The following is a 20,982-nucleotide window of genomic DNA, read 5'->3' as shown; positions in this document are numbered from 1 at the left end:
AGCGCCGCCCGTCACTCTGCTCTGATTAGCGTAGGGAGAGGTTGCGGCTGCGACAGTAGGGCGAGATTAGGCAGATTAACTCCTCCAAAGGACTTGATTAACTGATCGATCTGCAGCTGTGGATCATTGAGCTGCTGATCCTCAATTGCTCACTGTTTTTAGGCTGCACAGACCGTTTGTCAGTCTCATTTTTCTGGGGTGATCGGCGGCCATTTTGTGTCTTGTGGTGCGCCAGCACAAGCTGCGACCAAGTGCATTTAACCCTCAATGGTGTGGTTGTTTTTTGGCTAAAGCCTACATCAGGGTGAAGCTGTCACACCAAGTGCATTTAACCAGCAATAGTCTGTTCATTTTTTGGCCATATACAAAATCAGGGGCAAGCTGCGCCTGTCACCAAGTGCATTTAACCCTCAATGGTGTGGTTGTTTTTTGGCTAAAGCCTACATCAGGGTGAAGCTGTGACACCAAGTGCATTTAACCAGCAATAGTCTGTTCATTTTTTGGCCATATACAAAATCAGGGGCAAGCTGCGCCTGTCACCAAGTGCATTTAACCCTCAATGGTGTGGTTGTTTTTTGGCTAAAGCCTACATCAGGGTGAAGCTGTCACACCAAGTGCATTTAACCAGCAATAGTCTGTTCATTTTTTGGCCATATACAAAATCAGGGGCAAGCTGCGCCTGTCACCAAGTGCATTTAACCCTCAATGGTGTGGTTGTTTTTTGGCTAAAGCCTACATCAGGGTGAAGCTGTCACACCAAGTGCATTTAACCAGCAATAGTCTGTTTATTTTTTGGCCATATCCCAGTCTAATTCTGTCACTAAATCCATACCGGTCACCCAGCGCCTAAATACTAGGCCTCAAATTTATATCCAGCTAAATCTGTCCCTAGTGCTGTAGCTGGGCGAGTTATTTAGTGTCCGTTCAAGCACATTTCTTGTTCTGGGTTGAAATACAATTCCCAATTTAGCAATTTCATAATTTAGTGGTTCCTGCTATATCAGAGCTATTTGAAATCTATCCCAAAAAGGGTATATAATATTGAAGGTGCACATTGGGTCATTCAGAATAACTTCACACACACCCGCTACTGTGTATTTCCAAGTCTAATTCTGTCACTAAACCCATACCTGTCACCCAGCGCCTAAATACTAGGCCTCAAATTTAAATCCCTCTAAATCTCTCGTTACCCGCTGTACTGTTGTTGCTGGGCAAGATATTTAGTGTCCGTCAAAGCACATTTTTTGTTCTGGGTTGAAGTACAATTCCCAATTTAGCAATTTCATAATTTAGTGGTTTCTGCTATATCAGAGCTATTTGAAATCTATCCCTAAAAGGGTATATAATATTGAAGGTGCACATTGGGTCATTCAGAATAACTTCACACACACCGCTTCTGTGCATTTCCAAGTCTAATTCTGTCACTAAATCCATACCGGTGACCCAGCGCCTAAATACTAGGCCTCAAATTTAAATCCCTCTAAATCTCTCGTTACCCACCGCTGTACTGTTGTTGCTGGGCAAGATATTTAGTGTCCGTCAAAGCACATTTTTTGTTCTGGGTTGAAGTACAATTCCCAATTTAGCAATTTCATAATTTAGTGGTTTCTGCTATATCAGAGCTATTTGAAATCTATCCCTAAAAGGGTATATAATATTGAAGGTGCACATAGGGTCATTCAGAATAACTTCACACACACCGCTACTGTGTATTTCCAAGTCTAATTCTGTCACTAAATCCATACCGGTGACCCAGCGCCTAAATACTAGGCCTCAAATTTAAATCCCTCTAAATCTCTCGTTACCCACCGCTGTACTGTTGTTGCTGGGCAAGATATTTAGTGTCCGTCAAAGCACATTTTTTGTTCTGGGTTGAAGTACAATTCCCAATTTAGCAATTTCATAATTTAGTGGTTTCTGCTATATCAGAGCTATTTGAAATCTATCCCTAAAAGGGTATATAATATTGAAGGTGCACATAGGGTCATTCAGAATAACTTCACACACACGCTTCTGTGCATTTCCAAGTCTAATTCTGTCACTAAATCCATACCGGTGACCCAGCGCCTAAATACTAGGCCTCAAATTTAAATCCCTCTAAATCTCTCGTTACCCACCGCTGTACTGTTGTTGCTGGGCAAGATATTTAGTGTCCGTCAAAGCACATTTTTTGTTCTGGGTTGAAGTACAATTCCCAATTTAGCAATTTCATAATTTAGTGGTTTCTGCTATATCAGAGCTATTTGAAATCTATCCCTAAAAGGGTATATAATATTGAAGGTGCACATAGGGTCATTCAGAATAACTTCACACACACGCTTCTGTGCATTTCCAAGTCTAATTCTGTCACTAAATCCATACCGGTGACCCAGCGCCTAAATACTAGGCCTCAAATTTAAATCCCTCTAAATCTCTCGTTACCCACCGCTGTACTGTTGTTGCTGGGCAAGATATTTAGTGTCCGTCAAAGCACATTTTTTGTTCTGGGTTGAAGTACAATTCCCAATTTAGCAATTTCATAATTTAGTGGTTTCTGCTATATCAGAGCTATTTGAAATCTATCCCTAAAAGGGTATATAATATTGAAGGTGCACATAGGGTCATTCAGAATAACTTCACACACACGCTTCTGTGCATTTCCAAGTCTAATTCTGTCACTAAATCCATACCGGTGACCCAGCGCCTAAATACTAGGCCTCAAATTTAAATCCCTCTAAATCTCTCGTTACCCACCGCTGTACTGTTGTTGCTGGGCAAGATATTTAGTGTCCGTCAAAGCACATTTTTTGTTCTGGGTTGAAGTACAATTCCCAATTTAGCAATTTCATAATTTAGTGGTTTCTGCTATATCAGAGCTATTTGAAATCTATCCCTAAAAGGGTATATAATATTGAAGGTGCACATAGGGTCATTCAGAATAACTTCACACACACGCTTCTGTGCATTTCCAAGTCTAATTCTGTCACTAAATCCATACCGGTGACCCAGCGCCTAAATACTAGGCCTCAAATTTAATCCCTCTAAATCTCTCGTTACCACGCTGTACTGTTGTTGCTGGGCAAGATATTTAGTGTCCGTCAAAGCACATTTTTTGTTCTGGGTTGAAGTACAATTCCCAATTTAGCAATTTCATAATTTAGTGGTTCCTGCTATATCAGAGCTATTTGAAATCTATCCCTAAAAGGGTATATAATATTGAAGGTGCACATTAGGGTCATTCAGAATAACTTCACACACACCCGCTACTGTGTATTTCCAAGTCTAATTCTGTCACTAAATCCATACCTGTCACCCAGCGCCTAAATACTAGGCCTCAAATTTAAATCCCTCTAAATCTCTCGTTACCGCTGTCCTGTTGTAGCTGGGAAAGTTATTTAGTGCCCGTCAAAGCACATTTTTTGTTCTGGGTTGAAGTACAATTCCCAATTTAGCAATTTCATAATTTAGTGGTTCCTGCTATATCAGAGCTATTTGAAATCTATCCCAAAAAGGGTATATAATATTCAAGGTGCACATTGGGTCATTCAGAATAACTTCACACACACGCTTCTGTGCATTTCCAAGTCTAATTCTGTCACTAAATCCATACCGGTCACCCAGCGCCTAAATACTAGGCCTCAAATTTATATCCCGCTGAATTTGAATACAATACATTGGGCCAAATAATATATTTGTTGTTGTGGTGAACCATAACAATGAGAAAAACATCTAGTAAGGGACGCGGACGTGGACATGGTCGTGGTGGTGTTAGTGGACCCTCTGGTGCTGGGAGAGGACGTGGCCGTTCTGCCACATCCACACGTCCTAGTGTACCAACTACCTCAGGTCCCAGTAGCCGCCAGAATTTACAGCGATATATGGTGGGGCCCAATGCCGTTCTAAGGATGGTAAGGCCTGAGCAGGTACAGGCATTAGTCAATTGGGTGGCCGACAGTGGATCCAGCACGTTCACATTATCTCCCACCCAGTCTTCTGCAGAAAGCGCACAGATGGCGCCTGAAAACCAACCCCATCAGTCTGTCACATCACCCCCATGCATACCAGGGAAACTGTCTCAGCCTCAAGTTATGCAGCAGTCTCTTATGCTGTTTGAAGACTCCGCTGGCAGGGTTTCCCAAGGGCATCCACCTAGCCCTTCCCCAGCGGTGAAAGACATAGAATGCACTGACGCACAACCACTTATGTTTCCTGATGATGAGGACATGGGAATACCACCTCAGCATGTCTCTGATGATGACGAAACACAGGTGCCAACTGCTGCGTCTTTCTGCAGTGTGCAGACTGAACAGGAGGTCAGGGATCAAGACTGGGTGGAAGACGATGCAGGGGACGATGAGGTCCTAGACCCCACATGGAATGAAGGTCGTGCCACTGACTTTCACAGTTCGGAGGAAGAGGCAGTGGTGAGACCGAGCCAACAGCGTAGCAAAAGAGGGAGCAGTGGGCAAAAGCAGAACACCCGCCGCCAAGAGACTCCGCCTGCTACTGACCGCCGCCATCTGGGACCGAGCACCCCAAAGGCAGCTTCAAGGAGTTCCCTGGCATGGCACTTCTTCAAACAATGTGCTGACGACAAGACCCGAGTGGTTTGCACGCTGTGCCATCAGAGCCTGAAGCGAGGCATTAACGTTCTGAACCTGAGCACAACCTGCATGACCAGGCACCTGCATGCAAAGCATGAACTGCAGTGGAGTAAACACCTTAAAACCAAGGAAGTCACTCAGGCTCCCCCTGCTACCTCTTCTGCTGCTGCCGCCTCGGCCTATTCTGCTGCTGCCGCCTCGGCCTCTTCCTCCGCCTCTGGAGGAACGTTGGCACCTGCCGCCCAGCAAACAGGGGATGTACCACCAACACCACCACCACCACCTCCGTCACCAAGCGTCTCAACCATGTCACACGCCAGCGTTCAGCTCTCCATCTCACAAACATTTGATAGAAAGCGTAAATTCCCACCTAGCCACCCTCGATCCCTGGCCCTGAATGCCAGCATTTCTAAACTACTGGCCTATGAAATGCTGTCATTTAGGCTGGTGGACACAGACAGCTTCAAACAGCTCATGTCGCTTGCTGTCCCACAGTATGTTGTTCCCAGCCGGCACTACTTCTCCAAGAGAGCCGTGCCTTCCCTGCACAACCAAGTATCCGATAAAATCAAGTGTGCACTGCGCAACGCCATCTGTAGCAAGGTCCACCTAACCACAGATACGTGGACCAGTAAGCACGGCCAGGGACGCTATATCTCCCTAACTGCACACTGGGTAAATGTAGTGGCAGCTGGGCCCCAGGCGGAGAGCTGTTTGGCGCACGTCCTGCCGCCGCCAAGGATCGCAGGGCAACATTCTTTGCCTCCTGTTGCCACCTCCTCCTTCTCGGCTTCCTCCTCCTCTTCTTCCACCTGCTCATCCAGTCAGCCACACACCTTCACCACCAACTTCAGCACAGCCCGGGGTAAACGTCAGCAGGCCATTCTGAAACTCATATGTTTGGGGGACAGGCCCCACACCGCACAGGAGTTGTGGCGGGGTATTGAACAACAGACCGACGAGTGGTTGCTGCCGGTGAGCCTCAAGCCCGGCCTGGTGGTGTGTGATAATGGGCGAAATCTCGTTGCAGCTCTGGGACTAGCCAATTTGACGCACATCCCTTGCTTGGCGCATGTGCTGAATTTGGTGGTGCAGAAGTTCATTCACAACTACCCCGACATGTCAGAGCTGCTGCATAAAGTGCGGGCCGTCTGTTCGCGCTTCCGGCGTTCACATCCTGCCGCTGCTCGCCTGTCTGCGCTACAGCGTAACTTCGGCCTTCCCGCTCACCGCCTCATATGCGACGTGCCCACCAGGTGGAACTCCACCTTGCACATGCTGGACAGACTGTGCGAGCAGCAGCAGGCCATAGTGGAGTTTCAGCTGCAGCACGCACGGGTCAGTCGCACTACAGAACAGCACCACTTCACCACCAATGACTGGGCCTCCATGCGAGACCTGTGTGCCCTGTTGCGCTGTTTCGAGTACTCCACCAACATGGCCAGTGGCGATGACACCGTTATCAGCGTTACAATACCACTTCTATGTCTCCTTGAGAAAACACTTAGGGCGATGATGGAACAGGAGGTGGCCCAGGAGGAGGAGGAGGAGGATGAGGAAGAGGGGTCATTTTTAGCACTTTCAGGCCAGTCTCTTCGAAGTGACTCAGAGGGAGGTTTTTTGCAACAGCAGAGGCCAGGTACAAATGTGGCCAGCCAGGGCCCACTACTGGAGGACGAGGAGGACGAGGATGAGGAGGAGGTGGAGGAGGATGAGGATGAAGCATGGTCACAGCGGGGTGGCACCCAACGCAGCTCGGGTCCATCACTGGTGCGTGGCTGGGGGGAAAGGCAGGACGATGACGATACGCCTCCCACAGAGGACAGCTTGTCCTTACCCCTGGGCAGCCTGGCACACATGAGCGACTACATGCTGCAGTGCCTGCGCAACGACAGCAGAGTTGCCCACATTTTAACCTGTGCGGACTACTGGGTTGCCACCCTGCTGGATCCACGCTACAAAGACAATGTGCCCACCTTACTTCCTGCACTGGAGCGTGATAGGAAGATGCGCGAGTACAAGCGCACGTTGGTAGACGCGCTACTGAGAGCATTCCCAAATGTCACAGGGGAACAAGTGGAAGCCCAAGGCCAAGGCAGAGGAGGAGCAAGAGGTCGCCAAGGCAGCTGTGTCACGGCCAGCTCCTCTGAGGGCAGGGTTAGCATGGCAGAGATGTGGAAAACTTTTGTCAACACGCCACAGCTAACTGCACCACCACCTGATACGCAACGTGTTAGCAGGAGGCAACATTTCACTAACATGGTGGAACAGTACGTGTGCACACCCCTCCACGTACTGACTGATGGTTCGGCCCCATTCAACTTCTGGGTCTCTAAATTGTCCACGTGGCCAGAGCTAGCCTTTTATGCCTTGGAGGTGCTGGCCTGCCCGGCAGCCAGCGTTTTGTCTGAACGTGTATTCAGCACGGCAGGGGGCGTCATTACAGACAAACGCAGCCGCCTGTCTACAGCCAATGTGGACAAGCTGACGTTCATAAAAATGAACCAGGCATGGATCCCACAGGACCTGTCCGTCCCTTGTCCAGATTAGACATTAACTACCTCCCCATAACCATATATTATTGGACTCCAGGGCACTTCCTCATTCAATCCTATTTTTATTTTCATTTTACCATTATATTGCGATGCTACCCAAAGTTGAATGAACCTCTCCTCTGCCTGTGTGCTAGGCCTAAATATATGCCAATGGACTGTTGCAGTGGTGGCTGACATGAAGCCTGATTCTCTGCTATGACATGCAGACTAATTCTCTGCTGACATGAAGCCAGATTGTCTGTTACGGGACCTCTCTCCTCTGCCTGGGTGCTGGGCCTAAATTTATGACAATGGACTGTTGCAGTGGTGGCTGACGTGAAGCCTGATTCTCTGCTATGACATGCAGACTGATTCTCTGCTGACATGAAGCCAGATCCTCTGTTACGGGACCTCTCTCCTCTGCCTGGGTGCTGGGCCTAAATTTATGACAATGGACTGTTGCAGTGGTGGCTGACGTGAAGCCTGATTCTCTGCTATGACATGCAGACTGATTCTCTGCTGACATGAAGCCAGATCCTCTTTTACGGGACCTCTCTCCTCTGCCTGGGTGCTGGGCCTAAATTTATGACAATGGACTGTTGCAGTGGTGGCTGACGTGAAGCCTGATTCTCTGCTATGACATGCAGACTGATTCTCTGCTGACATGAAGCCAGATCCTCTTTTACGGGACCTCTCTCCTCTGCCTGGGTGCTGGGCCTAAATTTATGACAATGGACTGTTGCAGTGGTGGCTGACGTGAAGCCTCATTCTCTGCTATGACATGCAGACTGATTCTCTGCTGACATGAAGCCAGATCCTCTGTTACGGGACCTCTCTCCTCTGCCTGGGTGCTGGGCCTGAATATATGCCAATGGACTGTTGCAGTGGTGGGTGACGTGAAGCCTCATTCTCTGCTATGACATGCAGACTAATTCTCTGCTGACATGAAGCCAGATTGTCTGTTACGGGACCTCTCTCCTCTGCCTGTGTGTGCTGGGCCTAAATATATGCCAATGGACTGTTGCAGTGGTGGCTGACGTGAAGCCTCATTCTCTGCTATGACATGCAGACTGATTCTCTGCTGACATGAAGCCAGATCCTCTGTTACGGGACCTCTCTCCTCTGCCTGGGTGCTGGGCCTAAATTTATGACAATGGACTGTTGCAGTGGTGGCTGACGTGAAGCCTGATTCTCTGCTATGACATGCAGACTGATTCTCTGCTGTCATGAAGCCAGATTGTCTGTTACGGGACCTCTCTCCTCTGCCTGGGTTCTGGGCCTAAATTTATGCAAATGGACTGTTGCAGTGGTGGGTGACGTGAAGCCTGATTCTCTGCTATGATATGCAGACTGATTCTCTGCTGACATGAAGCCAGATTGTCTGTTACGGGACCTTCTCTCCTCTGCCTGGGTTCTGGGCCTAAATTTATGAAAATTGACTCTTACAGTGGTGGGTGACGTGAAGCCTGATTCTCTGCTATGCTATGAAGACTGATTCTCTGCTGACATGAAGCCAGATTGTCTGTTACGGGACCTTTCTCCTCTGCCTGGGTTCTGGGCCTAAATTTATGAAAATTGACTCTTACAGTGGTGGGTGACGTGAAGCCTGATTCTCTGCTATGATATGAAGACTGATTCTCTGCTGACATGAAGCCAGATTGTCTGTTACGGGACCTTTCTCCTCTGCCTGGGTTCTGGGCCTAAATTTATGAAAATTGACTCTTACAGTGGTGGGTGACGTGTAGCCTGATTCTCTGCTATGATATGAAGACTGATTCTCTGCTGACATGAAGCCAGATTGTCTGTTACGGGACCTTTCTCCTCTGCCTGGGTTCTGGGCCTAAATTTATGAAAATTGACTCTTACAGTGGTGGGTGACGTGAAGCCTGATTCTCTGCTATGATATGAAGACTGATTCTCTGCTGACATGAAGCCAGATTGTCTGTTACGGGACCTTTCTCCTCTGCCTGGGTTCTGGGCCTAAATTTATGAAAATTGACTCTTACAGTGGTGGGTGACGTGAAGCCTGATTCTCTGCTATGATATGAAGACTGATTCTCTGCTGACATGAAGCCAGATTGTCTGTTACGGGACCTTTCTCCTCTGCCTGGGTTCTGGGCCTAAATTTATGAAAATTGACTCTTACAGTGGTGGGTGACGTGAAGCCTGATTCTCTGCTATGATATGAAGACTGATTCTCTGCTGACATGAAGCCAGATTCTCTGTTACGGGACCTCTCTCCTCTGCCTGGGTGCTGGGCCTAAATTTATGACAATGGACTGTTGCAGTGGTGGCTGACGTGAAGCCTGATTCTCTGCTATGACATGCAGACTGATTCTCTGCTGACATGAAGCCAGATTCTCTGTTACGGGACCTCTCTCCTCTGCCTGTGTGTGTGCTGGGCCTAAATATATGCCAATGGACTGTTGCAGTGGTGGCTGACGTGAAGCCTCATTCTCTGCTATGACATGCAGACTAATTCTCTGCTGACATGAAGACAGATTCTCTGTTACGGGACCTCTCTCCTCTGCCTGGGTGCCGGGGCCTAAATATCTGAGAATGGACTGTTCCAGTGGTGGGTGACGGGAAGCCAGATTCTCTGCTATGGAACCTCTCTCCAATTGATTTTGGTTAATTTTTATTTATTTAATTTTTATTTTAATTCATTTCCCTATCCACATTTGTTTGCAGGGGATTTACCTACATGTTGCTGCCTTTTGCAGCCCTCTAGCTCTTTCCTGGGCTGTTTTACAGCCTTTTTAGTGCCGAAAAGTTCGGGTCCCCATTGACTTCAATGGGGTTCGGGTTCGGGACGAAGTTCGGATCGGGTTCGGATCCCGAACCCGAACATTTCCGGGATGTTCGGCCGAACTTCTCGAACCCGAACATCCAGGTGTTCGCTCAACTCTAGTCCCCGTACCTCAGGACAAGCTTCAGGCGGCCTGTGAAGGTCAGTACCTTGTGCACCAGTGCCTCAACACCGTAACATACCTTGTCCCTCTAGACCACGTCGGGGAAGGCTGAAAGCCTTCCACGTGAAAATGACGAAGGCACATCATGAGAGGGAGGCATGTGCCCTCCCTGTATGCAACCTTCCAGAAGAGGGGGAGGAGGAGGCCCTCCTGGACATGTTTGCTCAGGTGAAGGCGGGTGGGTCCATCAAGGATGTAGAGGTGGGCCAACAGCTCTTGAGGGGCCAACCATCCCAGCTGTGGGCCACCCTTCACCCCTTCCAGGAGTTGTTCAGCAACAAGCCCGGAAGGACGGACGTGGCCGTCTATCACGTGGACACCGGGGATCACCCCCCCAATCCTGCGTTCAGCATATCAGGTCTCCTTGGAGGTGCAGCAGCACATGCACCAGGAGATTGACGAGATTCTGAAGCTGGGGGTCATCCAGGCATCCAACAGCGCTTGGGCCTCGCTTGTGGTCCTCATCCCAAAGAAGGACCGGACCACCCGGTTCTGCGTGGACTACAAGGGACTCAACGCTGTCATGGTCACCGATGCATACCCAATGCCACGTATATATGACCTGCTCGATCAGTTGGCCGGGGCCCAGTACCTGACCATCATGGATCTAAGCCGGGGGTATTGGCAGATTCCCCTGACCTGTGAGGCACGGGAACGCTCTACCTTTATTACCCCTTTCAGATTGTACTGAGTCCACTGTGATGCCGTTCGGAATGAAGAATGCCCCTGCAACTTTTCAGTGGATGGTCAACACGCTGCTTAAGGGACTTAAAGGGTACGCAGCCGCGTATCTGGCTGACATTGCCATCTTCAGTCCTACATGGGAGGATCACCTAGAGCCACTGACGCAGGTGCTCGGGCAGATCCGCCAGGCAGGCTTGACCATAAAGCCGTAAAAGTGCCAGCCAGGCATGGGCGAGGTGCACTGGGCCACCGGGTAGGCTGGGGGGGGGGCCATGAAGCCAGAGCCCGGGAAAGTGAATGCCATCACAACCTGGCCCACCCCCAGGACCAAGAAACAGATGATGTCCTTCTTGGGCACCGCCCGTAATTACAGATCTTTTGACAGCCATTGACAGACTAACTCAGGTATACATGCCTAGCTCTAATAAACTAGCAAATAAAAAAAAATGTTACCCTTTAAAGCTTTCTTCAGTTAGTGAGATTTTATATAGTGATATCCTTTTCTTCATTGATAATAATGTGACAAAATATAACTTTTTATTTAAAAAGGAAACCAGAAAACAAAAGCAAACTTTACATATGATAAGGGAATGTGACCCTGAACTTGGTGCTAAATGGAAATCGTCTGAGTGCACAATAAAAGACTAAAATTAACAGTCCCTATGTTCACATGCTTCTGTCAGGCCTTGATGGAGTATCTTGTAATTAGTTTTTTATGTTATGTAAATTTTACATACCGGTATGTTAGAGATATCAACAGATTTCAATCTTAGTTATTAGCATATGACAAACCAGAACTATTCAGATTGATATATTGTACATCATATATCTATACTGGTGTCATAAAGAAAGTTTATAATATCATATATCACTTTACTAAAAACGGCAGATATCCACAGTGCTTGAGGTCTATGAATGGCGGGAACAGGAGCCAGTGGCTCCTATGCACCGCCATGAACTGCCGCCCCTTCAGAGGCAGGTCGGTGCTACCTATAGCTATATACAGTGGGACCAGGACACTATCAGTGTATAATTATTATTATTATCATTATTTAGGTTGATTTTTACTGCTGATTTATTCATATTATGTTGTGACCCATAACATTTTTAATTTTTACTTTGTTGCTTGAAAGCCAGTCATTTGTATATTACAGCCTGCCACACTGTATTGCCATTGTCATGTGTTTTAATCGCCGACCCCTCACAGTGTAAAACATCAGCCTCGATTATGAACATATTGATAAATGTGTTAATTTTTTTGTCTTAAGGATTTTCAAACCTGGGTGGACAATGTGGATGAACATGGCTTTGTATTGGTATCATTTGGGGCAGGAGTAAAATTTTTATCTGAAGACATAGCAGAGAAACTAGCAGGAGCCCTTGCCAAATTGCATCAGAAAGTCATTTGGAGGTAAGATGTAACTACATTCATTCATTTTGATTATAATGTCATTAGATAATATTGTTTACGTATGAAAATGCACAACAATTTGCACACAATAGAATTAATATAGCCTAGTCTCACCCACACCAAGCAATTATACCTTTTCGGTTTTCAAACAGATCTGGAGAAATAAGATCTGAAATCTGTAATTTGTGAGCATAAGGAAAAATGTTTCCGCTATACAATATACAAGGTGAATTTTCATACTGGAAGATACCAGTATTAGGGCTCTTTCACACCTGCGTTTTCTTCCGGCATAGAGTTCCGTCGTCGGGGCTCTATGCCGGAAGAATGCTGATCAGTTTTATCCTAATGCATTCTGAATGGAGAGAAATCCGTTCAGGATGCATCAGGATGTCTTCAGTTCCGGACCGGAACGTTTTTTGGCCGGAGAAAATACCGCAGCATGCTGCGCTTTTTGCTCCGGCCAAAAATCCTAAAGACTTGCCGCAAGGCCGGATCCGGAATTAATGCCCATTGAAAGGCATTGATCCTGATCCTGCCTTAAGCTAAACGTCGTTTCGGCGCATTGCCGGATCCAACGTTTAGCTTTTTCTCAATGGTTACCATGGCTGCCGGGACGCTAAAGTCCTGGCAGCCATGGTAAAGTGTAGTGGGGAGCGGGGGAGCAGCATACTTACCGTCCGTGCGGCTCCCGGGGCGCTCCAGAGTGACGTCAGGGCGCCCCAAGTACATGGATCACGTGATCGCATGGCACGTCATCCATGCGCATGGGGCGCTCTGACGTCATTCTGGAGCGCCCCGGGAGCCGCACGGACTGTAAGTATACTGCTCCCCTGCTCCCCACTACTACTATGGCAACCAGGACTTTAATAGCGTCCTGGCTGCCATAGTAACACTGAAAGCATTTTGAAGACGGATCCGTCTTCAAATGCTTTCAGTTCACTTGCGTTTTTCCGGATCCGGCGTGTAATTCCGGCAAGTGGAGTACACGCCGGATCCGGAGAACGCAAGTGTGAAAGAGGCCTTAGCAAAGGAATTTAATTAACAATAGTTCAGTCCTGCATATGACTCCTAGAATGCAATCTAGTTGAGGTAATATCATGTTGCCATTAACTCTATTGCACCAGTAGAGGGGGGTTTGCGGCTCTTTGCGGTCTTCTATTCTTGTAACTACAGCAGCCTACTTTCCTACAGTCAGGTTCCTGGCATTTAAATGCTATGCAACATTTTTTTTACGATTGGATTTCACTCATTTCGGGCTAAAAAATATTTTTTTAATTGGTCTTTATTAAAACTTGTCAGCCATTATGGAGATACAGGGGTTAAAAATCAGCTACCAGCTCAAATAAACCATTATTTCTAATCTCCTGACCTCATAAACACTCATTATAGCTAAATTCTTATCAAACTAACATGGACGGATAGGCCATAGACTCTACAGGGAAGTTTCCTGGTCGTTCGATGCCCAGGGAGCCACTTAAAGGGAGTCTGTCACCACATTTCAGCATATTAGACCGATCAAATAGGGTTATATGATCCACCCAGAACTTAAAAACGGTACCTTTGTTGTAGAAAACAGACTTTTCTTTTAGCCGAAAATGAACTTATAAGATTATGTTATGAGCCCTCTCAAGTGCCCAGGGCGGTCTCTCAATCCTCGGAGCCCCAGGCAGCACCTCCTAAACGGCTCATAACCCCGCCCTCCGTGCGCCTCTGCCCGCCCATTTACTCCCCTCCCCTTTTCTTTTCCACTGTGGCTGTGCGGTCCAAATCGTAGCGGGCGCATGCACAGTAGGTATTGCGATGCCCTGCCGGAGCGGGCATCGCATTGCGCATGCGCCAGCTACGATTTGGACCGCACAGCCGCAGTGGAAAAGGACAGGGGAGGGGAGTAAATGGGCGGGCAGAGGCGCACGGAGGGCGGGGTTATGAGCCGTTTAGGAGGTGCTGCCTGGGGCTCCGAGGATTGAGAGACCGCCCTGGGCACTTGAGAGGGCTCATAACATAATCTTATAAGTTCATTTTCGGCTAAAAGAAAAGTCTGTTTTCTACAACAAAGGTACCGTTTTTAAGTTCTGGCAGGATCACATAACCCTATTTGATCGGTCTAATATGCTGAAATGTGGTGACAGACTCCCTTTAATTGCTGCTGGCCATCAGCAAGGTACATAAATATTAATGCTCGCAGCATTAATTAATGTAGGAGCATCAGGCACTTATGCAAGTGGCCAGTGGCTGCAGGTGCCCTACTAAATTCACTTACCCTGGGTTCACACCTGAGCGTTCTGAAAGGAGCGCTCTGTATGCGCGATTGTACCGGCGTTTGCAATCGCACATACAGAGACAAGCGAACGGCCATTGTTGCGCGTTCCCGAAAGTCTATGTACGGGAACGCGCGACAAAACGCCCCAAAGAAGCTCATGTACTTTTTTGAGCGTCGGGCGTTTTACAGCGCGATCGTACGCGCTGTAAAACGCCCAGGTGAGAACCATTCCCATAGGTAATCATTGGTTTCTCTTTGTTGAGCGTTATACAGCGCGTAGCAACACGCTGTAAAACGCTCAGGTGTGAACTTAGGGTTACAGCTCCATACTGATACAGCTTCATACTGTGGGGCGGGTGGCAGTATTTTGCACTGCACTGTGGTATTTGGTTTCCCAGAGGCAGTATTTTGTGCTACACTGTGCTGTTTGGTTCTGCTAATGCAGTATTTAGCGCTGCACTGTGGTATCTGGTTCTGCCGAGGAAGTACTGCAGTATGGTATTGCTGACTTTGCTTACTTCTGTTGTCTCACTTTCTGTCAATTTGGACCCGACTACAACATGAGTCCACTTTTAGCTTTTTTTTTCCAGGGCCACTTTAAGTTTCCAGTCCTCCCCGCAAACAAATAAGAATATGGCTTTAATGTGATACAGACTGATTTTTAACCCTTAGTTCTCAAAAATGGCTGAAAATTGTGATGATCCACAAAAAACTTTATTATGTAATACAAAAGGTATTGCATAAACCAAAATTCGACACATATTAGGCATTCACACAATTGTAATAACTTGAAAAATTATCTCCATAACGACCAAGCACCATACATGTATGGCTCTTGGTGCTGGGATTTAGTCTGGGGCTCTGTACATGTATTACGCTTGCTAATGGGCCTTTGTCCGAAGCTCCATACATGTATGGCGCGGGTTTACAGCTTCAGCTCCTGCTCTGTCAGAAACTGTGTAAGTTACATTCCAAGTCTACACCATCGACTGGCTGTTGTAGACTTGAGTTTCTGGTTCACAGGTGCGCCTTAGTTATTAAGCGGTATCAGCCTCTTAATAAATTAGGCGCATCTCACTCCGGATCATGACTGGGATATGGGGGGGCGGGTAGAGTTCTCAAATAGGTGGTATTTTAAAGGATTTTCACTGTACTATAAGGTTAGGAACCCTGCCAGAGTTTACAATCTATTTTAACAAAATAACCAAAAAGAAACACCGAGAGCAAAAGAAAAAAGTCAGATAGTAGATATTTTGTGTTGGCATAAAGTCCACTTTGAGCGTTAGCCGTGGTATCACGTGGTATTTACATATATTCATACTGATTACATTTTTGTGCAGTTACCGTAACTTATATTTGCATGCAGAAAATCAGTAATGGGACGTTAAGGTGCAGTATTGTGTGACCTACAAAAGTGTCCTATCGTCTGTACTTTTCAGCAGAGGAATATTTCACAGTAATAAACTAGAGTTACTCAGCAATAATACTTCTCTCTCTGCCAGTGGTGTACATAGAGAAGTAAGGGCCCCATAGCAAGCATCAAACCAGGCCCCCCACACAGGACAGAAGGGTTTCTGCCTAACCTTTTTCAATGACCCTTAGGCCATTTTTCCACTGCCTCATTTGCTAAAAGTTGTTCCTTTAGAGCAGGCATGTCCAAACTGCGGCCCTCCAGCTGTTGCAAAACTACAACTCCCAGCATGCCCAAATAGCTGTAAGCTATCCAGGCATGTTGGGAGTTGTAGTTTTGGAACAGCTGGAGGGCCGCAGTTTGGACATGCCTGCTTTAGAGGGTAGAGTCCTGACCAGGTTTTCACCTCCAGTAGAAGAGGAGAGAATCCCAACTAAAACTGGGCCCCCTCTTGCCCTGGGCCCCATAGCAGTCACATGGTCTTCCGCTATGGTAGTTACGGCCCTGCTCTCTGCCCATAATGAATAGTATTTTCTTTATTTAGGTTTACAGGACCCAAGCCTAGGAATTTAGGTAACAACACAAAACTGGTGGAATGGTTACCTCAGAATGACTTGCTCGGTGAGTACATATTACATGATTTATCAAATATAAACAGGCAATTATTTTATACCAGTAGCCTAAATGTCAAAGGGTTGTACAAGATTATGCCTCATTCACATGTCAGTGTTTAAGGACTTGTTCACAATTCTGTGTCAGTGTCACATCTGGGAAAAAAAGCATACGTGTTTCATCAGTGAAGTTGTCAGTGTGGGATCGGTGGTTGGTCCGTGTGTCTGTTTTTACCATCCGTGTGTCATCCGTAATTCACTGACGTTGCTCAGCTGAAAATTAATTTCCAAAGAATCTCCTATTAGTCTTCAGTGAAAAACGGACATAACACACACACGATGTGTGTCAGTAATTTTCACGGACCTATAGACTTCACTGGGCGTGCTTGTCCCTGTGATTTTTTTTTTTTTACTGACCCACGGTCAGTAAAAGAATATTGAAATATAAACAGACACATTTAAATCAATGGATATGTGTGCTGTCCGCAGAAAATGCGGACAGCATATGTCAGTGAAAAATGGAAATGTGAATGAGGCCTTAGTCAGTAATTTCTATCAGTGATTGTGAGCCAAAACCAGGAGTGGCATAACAGGTGGAGATCTTTTCCTTATACCCGATATCTGTGTAGCCTACACTCCTGGTGTTGGCTCGCAATCATTGATGGATGTTATGTTGTTATCACTAATGGAAGTCACTGACCAAAACACTTACATGTGAATGAGGCTTTAGGCAAACATGGATGCTTTTGTCCACCAACGGCATTATTTCTGACCACAGGGAGGGTCTGATATTGCACTTCAGCTCAGTGGAAGTGTAGCTTCAATACCAGACACAACCTGTGGACAGGTGCAGCGCTGTGCTTGAAGAAAAGAAGCCATGTTTTTCTAATCCAGTACAGTACAATCCCTTTAACCACTTCATGACATCCGCTGTACATGTATGGCAGATGTTGGGTCTTTAACCCCTTAAGGACCAGGCTCATTTTCACCTTCAGGACCAGGCCATTTTTTGCAAACCTGACCAGTGTCACTTTAAGTGCTCATAACTTTAAAACGCTTCGACTTACCCAGGCCGTTCTGAGATTGTTTTTTCGTCACATATTGTACTTCATGACACTGCTAAAATTGGGTCAAAAAAGTTAATTTTTTTGCATAAAAAAATACATTTTTTACCAAAAATTTTGAAAAATTAGCAAATTTCAAAGTTTCAGTTTCTCTACTTCTGTAATACATAGTAATACCCCCAAAAATTGTGATGACTTTACATTCCCCATATGTCTACTTCATGTTTGTAGCATTTTGGGAATGATATTTTATTTTTTGGGGATGTTACAAGGCTTAGAAGTTTAGAAGCAAATTTTGAAATTTTGGAGAAATCTTCAAAATCCCACTTTTTATGGACCAGTTCAGGTTTGAAGTCATATTGTGAGGCTTAGATAATAGAAACCTCCCAAAAATGACCCCATTCTAGAAACTACACCCGTCAAGGTATTCAAAACTGTTTTTTCAAACTTTATTAACCCTTTAGGTCTTCCACAAGAGTTGATGGCAGATGGAGAAACAATTTTGAAATTTCTATTTTTTGGAAAATTTTCCAATATAATCAATTTTTTCCAGGAGTAAAACAAGGGTTAACTGCCAAACAACACTCAAAATGGGTTGCCCTGATTCTGTAGTTTGCAGAAACACCCCATATGTGGTCGTAAACTACTGTTTGGCCGAATGGTAGCACATAGAAGGAGGGGAACACCATATGGGTTTTGGAAGGCAGATTTTGCAGGACTGGTTTTGTTTATACCATGTCCCATTTGAAGCCCCCTGTTGCACCCCTAGAATAGAAATTTCAAAAAAGTGACTCCATCTAAGAAAGTACACCCCTCAAGGTATTCAAAACTGGGTTTACAAACTTTGTTAACCCTTTAGGTGTTCCACAAGAGTTAATGGCAGATGGAGAAACAATTTTGAAATTTCTATGTTTTGGAAATTTTTCCAATATAATCAATTTTTTCCAGGAGTAAAACAAGGGTTAACTGCCAAACAACACTCAAAATGGGTTGCCCTGATTCTGTAGTTTACAGAAACACCCCATATGTGGTCGTAAACTACTATTTGGCCGAACGGGAGCACATAGAAGGAGGGGAACACCATATGGGTTTTGGAAGGCAGATTTTGCAGGACTGGTTTTGTTTATACCATGTCCCATTTGAAGCCCCCTGTTGCACCCCTAGAATAGAAATTTCAAAAAAGTGACTCCATCTAAGAAAGTACACCCCTCAAGGTATTCAAAACTGGGTTTACAAACTTTGTTAACCCTTTAGGTGTTCCACAAGAGTTAATGGCAGATGGAGAAACAATTTTGAAATTTCTATTTTTTGGAAAATTTTCCAATATAATCAATTTTTTCCAGGAGTATAACAAGGGTTAACTGCCAAACAACACTCAAAATGGGTTGCCCTGATTCTGTAGTTTGCAAAAACACCCCATATGTGGTCGTAAACTACTGTTTGGCCGAACGGTAGCACATAGAAGGAGGGGAACACCATATGGGTTTTGGAAGGCAGATTTTGCAGGACTGGTTTTGTTTATACCATGTCCCATTTGAAGCCCCCTGTTGCACCCCTAGAATAGAAATTTCAAAAAAGTGACTCCATCTAAGAAAGTACACCCCTCAAGGTATTCAAAACTGGGTTTACAAACTTTGTTAACCCTTTAGGTGTTCCACAAGAGTTAATGGCAGATGGAGAAACAATTTAGAAATTTCTATTTTTTGGAAAATTTTCCAATATAATCAGTTTTTTCCAGGAGTAAAACAAGGGTTAACTGCCAAACAACACTCAAAATGGGTTGCCCTGATTCTGTAGTTTGCAAAAACACCCCAAATGTGGTCGTAAACTACTGTTTGGCTAAACGGCAGGACATAGAAGAAGGGGAACGCCATACGGTTTTTGGAAGGCAGATTTTGCTGGACTGGTTTATTTACACCATGTACCCTTTCAAGCCCCCTGATGCCCCCCTAGAGTAGAAACTCCATAAAAGTGACCCAATCTAGGAAACTACAGGATAAGGTGGTTGTTGTTTTGGGACAATTTTTGGGGTAAATTAGATTTTTGGTTGCTCTATATTACTCTTTTTTGAGGCAATGTAACAAAAAAATTTAATTCTAAAATTGTTTCTACATTCGCTATTTAGTTTTGTGGAACACCTAAAGGGTTAACATAGTTTGTAAAGTAACTTTTGAATACCTTGAGGGGTGTAGTTTCTTAGATGGGGTCACTTTTTTGGAGTTTCTAGTCTAGGCTACATCAGGGGGGGCTTCTAATGGGACATGGTGTAAAAAAAAAAAATGTCCATCAAAATCTGCCTTCCAGAAACCGTATGGAGTTCCCTTCGTTCTATGCCCTGCCGTGCGGCTATATAGCCATTTACGACCACATATGGGGTGTTTCTGCAAACTACAGAATTGGGGCAATAAATGTTTAGTTTTGTTTGGCTGTTAACCCTTGCTTTATTACCGGCAAAATGGATTTAAATTTAAATTTTGCCCAAAAATAGGTGTTTTGGCACCGTTTTTATTTTATATTTTTAACACCGTTCATCCGAGGCGTTTGGTAAAAAGTTATTTTTATAGCGACGACTTTTACGCACGCGACGATGCCCAATATGTATGGCTCTCAGACTTTGGAGACACTAAGCAGGCATCCTAAAACTGCGGCCCTCCAGATGTTGTAAAACTACAATTCCCACCATGCCCTGATGATGGCTGTAGGTTGTCTGGGCATGCTGGGAGTTATAGTTTTACAACATCTGGAGGGCCGCAGTTTGAGGATGCCTGCACTAAAACTAATATTTTTGGGGGAAAGAAAAATTGTTTTCGTGTCTCCAAAGTCTGAGAGCCATAGTGTTTTATGTTCTCTAGTGAACTGTTGGGGATTATAAAAATTTAGTACTCCATGGAAGTGTGATACTCCCTGAAGCAATCGATAATGCAGAGGCCCGGATGATCGGGGCACGTGTCACATTGAGTTGTGGTGTCCTTCCGTATCCCCCTCTTGTGACACACTCTGCACTTTTTTTGGGTTCGTCCCTTCTTTCCAGTATGGGGGACCACACCTGGAAAGTGTTGGCCAGGGACGATCCGGGCGCCTCCAGTTCCCGAGGTACTCCGGCCTGCTCTTTCCCGGTCCGAAAAGATCAGGTCCTTGAGGACTGCCTCATAGAATTGGAGGAATGTCCCTGTGCTGCCAGCGCTTCGGGATAGTACAAAAGAGTTGTACATGGCAACCTGCACCAAGTAGACCGCAACTTTTTTGTACCATGCCCGGGTTTTGCGCATGGCGTTATATGGCGTGAGGACTTGATCAGAGAGATCAACTCCTCCCATATACCGATTGTAGTCGACGATACAATCGGGCTTGAGGACCGTTGCCGCGGTACCTCGCACAGGGACTGGGGTGGTGCTGTTACCGTGGATTGTGGACAGCATAAGGACATCCCTCTTGTCCTTATACCTGACCAG

The 20,982-nt window shown here is 45.9% G+C and overlaps 1 protein-coding gene across 1 annotated transcript in view; it reads left to right on the top strand.

Moving 5' to 3' along the window:
• The window catches only part of LOC122946158 (2-hydroxyacylsphingosine 1-beta-galactosyltransferase-like), a 176,934-nt gene that overhangs the window by 135,728 nt on the left and 20,224 nt on the right, over positions 1 to 20,982 (top strand). Inside the window, exons 3-4 of the mRNA XM_044305597.1 lie at positions 12,042 to 12,184; positions 16,400 to 16,476. Of these exons, the coding sequence (XP_044161532.1) occupies positions 12,042 to 12,184; positions 16,400 to 16,476 (220 nt within the window). The remainder of the gene's footprint in view (positions 1 to 12,041; positions 12,185 to 16,399; positions 16,477 to 20,982) is intronic.

The sequence above is a fragment of the Bufo gargarizans genome, chromosome 1, assembly GCF_014858855.1.
Source record: "Bufo gargarizans isolate SCDJY-AF-19 chromosome 1, ASM1485885v1, whole genome shotgun sequence".
NCBI lineage: Eukaryota > Metazoa > Chordata > Amphibia > Anura > Bufonidae > Bufo > Bufo gargarizans.
The sequence above is the reverse complement of the archived record's forward strand: the minus strand, read 5'-3'. Positions and strand labels throughout refer to the sequence as shown.